The sequence below is a fragment of the Neltuma alba genome, unplaced genomic scaffold, assembly GCF_004799145.2.
Source record: "Neltuma alba isolate B1F8T4 unplaced genomic scaffold, ASM479914v2 tig00000162_pilon, whole genome shotgun sequence".
NCBI classification, from domain to species: Eukaryota; Viridiplantae; Streptophyta; class Magnoliopsida; order Fabales; family Fabaceae; genus Neltuma; species Neltuma alba.
Window position 1 is genome coordinate 373912 of NW_021631939.1, and position 6787 is coordinate 380698.

The 6787-nt window shown below is 33.1% G+C and overlaps 1 protein-coding gene across 3 annotated transcripts; it reads left to right on the top strand.

Moving 5' to 3' along the window:
• Window positions 1-2164: 2164 nt before the first annotated feature.
• LOC114751657 (N-alpha-acetyltransferase 50) lies at window positions 2165-5501 on the top strand. 3 transcript variants are annotated; one of them, XM_028940355.1, is made up of 4 exons: window positions 2165-2254; window positions 2450-2604; window positions 4582-4704; window positions 4948-5501. In XM_028940355.1, the coding sequence occupies exons 2-4, from the start codon at window positions 2451-2453 to the stop codon at window positions 5163-5165; spliced, it is 495 nt and encodes a 164-aa protein (XP_028796188.1). In that variant the 5' UTR covers window positions 2165-2254; window position 2450; the 3' UTR covers window positions 5166-5501. The 3 variants fall into 3 exon arrangements, with proteins under 3 accessions (XP_028796188.1, XP_028796253.1, XP_028796318.1); XM_028940420.1 differs by having other exon boundaries at window positions 2205-2271; XM_028940485.1 differs by lacking the exon at window positions 2165-2254 and adding an exon at window positions 2314-2332.
• The last annotated feature ends 1286 nt before the right edge of the window (window positions 5502-6787 follow it).

The window sequence follows — 6787 nt, forward strand, 5'->3', positions numbered from 1 at the left end:
TATGTGGGTATATTCATGAATAATAGTTGTTAAATGTGAGAAAGAAGAGAGAGATGAAAAAGGAAAAGAAAAGTCGATACACACCTTAATAAATATATGTAGGCTTGGAGATGATGATTACAAGAAGGCTTACGGTGGACTTGAATATATTTTGATTTATGAGGACGGAATGTTTATAGTAGAAGAAGGAGTAGTGCTTTCTGAAAAATCATTAGTCTACAGTAGTGAAAAAGCTAAAGAAGAAATTGAGTGGCGACTAAATGATGAAGAATGAGTGGGTAGGAAGCAGGGTTAAGTTATTATATTTTTAAAATTAATAAATCTTCATTTAATTAATTAATTATTTTATCTTATTGTTTTTATTATTGAAATCTCATTATAACCGACTTATATGAAATCTCCCAGAATCATTTAAAGGTTTTTTTTTAAAGTTAAACTCAAATCTTTTTTTTATATATATAATTATAAATATATATTTTATTAAAATTCATATAACAGATTCAAAATTTGAATTTCAATCTATTTCATATTATTATTATTATTATGATCATCATCATCCATCGCCATTTTTTTTCTACTTTTATTTTTAAATACCTATACACTTATTTACAATTTTGTTTTGTATTATTTGACTCTCTTTTAAATATCTCATTTTCTTGAATTTTTTATTTTATATATATTTATCAAAGATTTAATCCAAACTTTCTATAAATAACTACTTATAAACACAAATAAAATTTAGGGATGTTAAAGGTATTCTTTTCTATTCAGACAAAAGTTGAAAAGGGCATAGATGAGATTGTAGTGGTGACTGAATTTCTGGATGTGTTTCCAGAGGAGATAACGGGTTTGCCTCTAGTCTTGCACCCGAAATGGAGCCTATCTCCAAAACTCTTTATCGAATGTCTCCATTAGAATTAGTAGAGCTGAAGAAACAAATTGAGAAGTTGCTAGAAAAAAGCTTTATTAGGTCGAGTTTGTCCTCTTGGGATTCATCTGTGCTCCTTAAGCATATGCTATGTTATATTTTTAATTGTTATGACTATAAGACTTTTATTTTGTTATGTCAAAAAAAAATATTTTGATATTATGACCTGTTTTGAGTGCCAAAACATGTATGGATTTTTAAATAAAGTATTTCTATCACATTTATAGATATAATTATGTGAGATGTTACAAGCCGAGTCACCCAATATCAGTAATATCCCAAGTATTACTTATAATCTTGGTATGTTATTAGATAAAAATGAGAAAATGTGAATATCCATTTTAACAAGTGTTCATTTTTATTACTCCAATAAATTTTTGCATTTTATAATTTAGTGGGTTTAATGACTTGATAGCCATAATTTTTCTGGTGAGTCCTTAGCTACCTTTGAAATTTATTATCCTTAGAAAATGAGGTTTTGTCGTTTCTCATTAATTTACTTATAAATTTCTGTATGAGCCATGCAAATTAGGATTTATAACTTTTGATATAAACACTTATGATTTTGTTAGTGTAAGCTGTTAAAATGCTTATGTATATGCATATATTTATCTATGAAGACTGACATTAGGCCTCTCTTCTTCTTGTTTTTTTTTTTTGGCCAGATTTTCTATCAGATCTCTTGGCATGTAAATTAGGAACCGAGGCATGTTTTATATTAATGTTTGGATTATATAATTAAATAGGCGGGGTGATTTGTTGGTCATAAATTTTTCGTCAGGTTGATTTCTTTCTAAGAAGAATGAAAGAAGAACATTTTGGTATTTTTTTTAATCCGAACATAATTTTTTTTACGCTTGATTTAATTAAAATTTCAGAGTTTTTTTAGACTAAAAATTTCAGGATTTATTTTGGAAGGGTCTTTTTTTAGACCAAAAATTTCAGGATTATTTTTTGGAACTATTAGAAATTAGAAATTATATTAATTATGTGAAACTTTTGGGGGTGTTTCGGATAACTTAAAAATGCTTCTGGAAAACACATTTCTGTAAATTGAGATAAATTTTTTCACATATTTATTTCGTATACTATAAAAACATTTTTAAAACTAAGATTTTATTTTAATCTAAGTATTTTTTTTTTTTTTACTGAAGTTCTCCCTAAATAATTCTGGGTTCTAGGTTTTTAAATTTATCGTCCCCTCGTCTTTCGCTTCATGGTGCTCCCCGTTCGCTAGGCTAGTCTCCCTAGAACAACCTCACGGCAGCATCCCCCCTTCGGTTCTCGGTCCTTGGAGCCAAAACCCCTTTGGATCTAATCCTTCATGTAGGTCGCCGAAACTTGTATTACTTTTTCTCCTTACATCCTCCCCTGCATCATTAATTTATGCATTTTTGTTTCTTGGTGGGTTGTGTATTTGGATTCTGTAGTTTTATCTTTATATGTACAATTTCCTCGTTTCCTATGCTATCTGTCTTGGCGTCAATTTTGTCTGCTAAGATTGAATTTTTTGATGTCTAGAATGGGCGTTGGCCGTGAAGTTTCCATCTCACTCGATGGCGTAAGGGACAAGAACATAATGCAACTCCGGAAGCTCAATATAGCTCTTTTCCCTGTTCGATACAATGACAAATACTATGCCGATGCCCTTGCTTCTGGCGAATTTACGAAACTAGGTTCGATTTTCGGTGGCTGTGCTTCTTTGTTTTATTGTTCTATAATATTCAGGATATAATGAGATGTTCGTGTAAATAATTTCTTTAGTTTGCAGCTTCTTGTCCCCCCCCCCCCCGACTTTGCTCAGTGTTGTCCTGTAATCTTTCATTGTTGTTGTTTTAGCATTTGGCCTTTACTTTGACTTTAATCCCCTTAAACTTTATATATTATTTCCCTTGTCTAGTATTTGATTTGTTTTTGTTTATTTGTCTTTCGCTTTTTCCTGCTTCTGGGGAATGAAATAGGAATGCTGTCAGTGGTTTTTGGTTCAGATTTTAGAATTTTACTGCATAGAAAAATGCTGGTGTGAAAGTCTAAGAATTCTTCTTGGAAGCCAGTAGAACTATTGAGTGCCTCCATTTAGAATTAAAATAATTCTGTTAGTTTACTTATTAAGTCTGCTTATGATTATGATGAGTGGGAAATTATTGGAAGGGTGGTAAGCTAATAATCAATGGAAAAAATAAAACATTTAGTTTTATATGCTGGTGAATGTATCCTTAGTAGCATTTTGCTTTTATTTGATACTGAGCCAAGAGTGTACTGCATCTTTGCTGAATTTTGTTATCTTGATGTGAAAAGGCAGAACTTTGGTGTTAACACTTTTTTTAACCATTTTAATTTATTTGCGAGGAGAAGTTTCTATATGTGCCAAATTGCAGCAATCCACTTGTAATCATTGCTTTTGGTCTTATGTGAATCTTGGGCTCTCCCAAAAGTTAGTTATTGGGATCATAGTCTTGCCTTCCGTTACTTCTTAGTTGCAGTTGGGAAACATGGTGGTAACAGCAGTATTGCAGGCTAGAAAGTTAGCCAGTGTTCATGGGTGCCAAGTGTGTAGATTGTGGTGGAATTTTAGAATCCTATTGAAGGTACTAGTGTTCTGCATCAGAAGTATGGGATTCAGATTTGGGATTTGTACGAACTTTCAGCTCTTTGACCTTATGGACTGGCTTTTGGGATATGGATTTTAAAAGGGATGCCTGGGTTTTGCACAAATATTTCTATCATCTGGTAGATTTTTCCACAATATTCTAGTTGAAAGTTTATGGCATAGAAGTTGATCCTAGTATTGTAATAATCACCCAAAGCTTTTGTTAGAACAGGAGCTATGAAGTGTGGAATATTAGGGACCCAAATGCAACATATGTGACTTGAGTGAGTCCCACATCAAGTATGAGATTTGGATATGAGGCTGGTAAGTGTGGTGTAGAAGGAAAGATGAAAAGAAAGAGAGAGATCGGAGAATGAGAGAGAGAGAGAGAGACTGAAATTCCTCTGTATATTCAAAATAAGTGTAAGGAAAACAATCTGTTTACCCTCCTTATATAGTCATGGTTAACAGCTATTTCTAATTAAACCCCCCCTTCCAATTACTTGGCTACCCCAATTGTCATTCATCTTATATTTACAATGACATATCAATTCACCCTCTCCCAAAATATTTCTCGCCCTCAACAGTCTGGAAACCTGAACGTTGGGTGCTGTTGTTAAAGCTGAAACAAAGAAATCCAACTTGCTTCTTCATGAGGAGGACCTTTCCACTGAACCAGTACCTCTGTCGCCATCCTCCGTCTTTTTCTCCCTATTCTTTTGTTTAAAATCTTCTCTGGTTCTAAATTGGAAGGTGGATCTGGTCAGTTAATGGGAGGATGACGCTGCTTTGCTGCTGAGTCAGGAGAGGTTAAGTAAATATTCCCACTTCCTATCCCTTTCTCATACATTTTCAGCCTCTACATTATCATCTTAGCATTTTTTGGAATGGACCTAAAAATTACATGGTTCTCTAGGAGAAACTATGGTTGGAATTTCATATGGAATGAATTGTTTGTCTTTGGAACATCCACAATGGTTTTCTCCTACTTATGTAACTTTTCATCCATTAACAAAATACTTCAGCAATTGTTAAAATTGACTATTATTCTGGTTTCTTTCAGCTTACTATAGTGACATATGTGTTGGTGCAATAGCATGCCGGCTAGAGAAGAAGGATGGTGGGGCAGTTCGGGTTTACATCATGACTTTAGGTGTGCTTGCACCTTATCGTGGACATGGCATTGGTAAGCAACTTGAAATTCTTTCTGAAGTGGCATCTGATGTTTGAAGTGATCTTTCTGTCTAGTATTCTCTCATGCGTCCTCACTTGCCAAAGTATAATTCCAAAGTTAAAGTTAAGATTTTAGCTTCATATAATTTACAATTCGATTTTCATTGGACTGTAGCCTGTGTTGAAAAATATCAATTCCACTTAACTTTTGTTGTATTTTGAATACTGTTTGAGATATGAATTGTGTTTTATGCAGGGACAAGGCTGCTGAATCATGTTCTTGATCTTTGTTCCAAGCAAAATATTTCAGAGGTCTACTTGCATGTGCAGACCAACAATGATGAGGCTATAAACTTTTATAAAAGATTCGGGTTTGAAATCACAGAAACTATTCAGAACTATTATACAAACATCACACCTCCAGACTGCTATGTTGTCACCAAGCTAATCGCTTCAAGCTCAACAAAGAAATAACAGTTCAGCCTTCAGATCCAATTATTTTGGAGGAAGTCATTAAACATGATTGCATTATTTATGATACTTCTCCATGCATGTATCCTACTAGAGTTTTATAATTTCTGTTTCTAGATGATAAATCGTTGAGTTAGCACAAATGAGAAGCATTGGGAGATCTTAATGGGAGATAAGCCACTATTGCGTGGTGTTATTCCTGCCCCCTACCTGCCTCCCCCCCCCCCCCCCAAAATCATGTATAACGTGTACCAGAGTTTCTTGCACCTTGGAAGTTTTCATGGTGAGTTGAGGCCATTAATTGCATTTGGAAAATGAAAAAAAAAAAGAATTTTCTTACCCTTTTTACCACCTGCAGCAGCTATGTGTATTCGCAGTTTGGCTGGTATTGGTAAGGTCAGATTGAGAACACGAGAAAGTGGAAGGAAAAATTTTAGTTTAATATATATATTTTTTGATTGGCATCCAATGAATAAGGGAGGAAACCATATAATTGACGTACATCTTAAATTAAGGACAATGCCAAAATTCAAAGTTCGCTTCTCTTTCCTTCAACCAATGTGAAGGAAAATCGATGCATGTGTTTTAAAATGTAGGGTATATATTTTAATGTGGTTAATAATTCATTGAAGGTCTAGGAGTGAAGATTAAAGTTTTATTTAAAAAATTTGTTTAGTAATTTGTTTTTAGTTGATTGTTGTAAAAAGCAAAAAATAGTAACATGTTTTTAAATATTAAAAAAATCAAAACAATTTTTACATATTTACTTGTTTTTGTTGTGTTTTTTATTTTTTGTTTTGAAAAATTTTGAGAAATTTTTTTTCTTCTCACATACAATTCACCATTTATCAATAACCATAGCTATTACCTGCCAAGTGTAATTTTCTATAATTCTTTTTCAAACAGAATTTTTTAAAATTATTACCCCAATAATTTTTTTTTGTTTTTTTGGTTTTCAAAGCTTGTTCTAAGAAACAATTGGATAAAATTGTTTTGAGAACAAGACAACAAAGAACAAAAACAAACAGTCCCTAAGTGTGAAGTGCCAATGAAACCACCAAACATGTTTACAAAACAAGGGAGAGTTTCTTCTTGTTTCCCCCCCCTTTTGGTAGAAGGGGAAAGTTATTTTAATATGAAGCCTTCACTTTAATCTTTGTAGCATATTTCCTGAACTTAAAGGCGCCAAAGCCATTGTTAGTGGTCTGTTTGCTTCTATGCTTTATTACATTGGAAGAGAAATATGATTGGCTAGTAGATGAAGCTGAAGCATAGGGATGAAAAATAAAACGCCTGGCGAATTATTTTGTTAGGGATAACACAATTTTTTTATATTACTTTTTTATTTAGATTTTAATTTCATTTATCAAATAAAAATGTTACATCGCCAATCTTGTTTTAAGAAGCCATGGAGCAGAAGTTGAAACAAGGTCTTATTTATTCCTAGAGGAAATAATATAGATAGAGAAAGGAAACGTACTAGGTCAGTTCCAGGTTGTGATGCTGGTAGCTCACGTAGTATCCTGACTACTAGAGTCTTGATAGAATGGCACAACAGATGCACTAAAAAGAGGAGAAGAGAACACAGAAAAGCTCAACAGTTGGGGTGAAGAGAATGGGTAGAG

Excerpts from the sequence above, each read along its gene's own strand:
- LOC114751657 (XM_028940355.1), top strand. The coding sequence starts at position 2,451 with ATGGGCGTTGGCCGTGAAGTTTCCATCTCACTCGATGGCGTAAGGGAC. Across the intron at positions 2,605-4,581 it reads TGGCGAATTTACGAAACTAG|CTTACTATAGTGACATATGT; the intron begins GTTCGATTTTCG and ends GGTTTCTTTCAG. Across the intron at positions 4,705-4,947 it reads TTATCGTGGACATGGCATTG|GGACAAGGCTGCTGAATCAT; the intron begins GTAAGCAACTTG and ends TGTTTTATGCAG.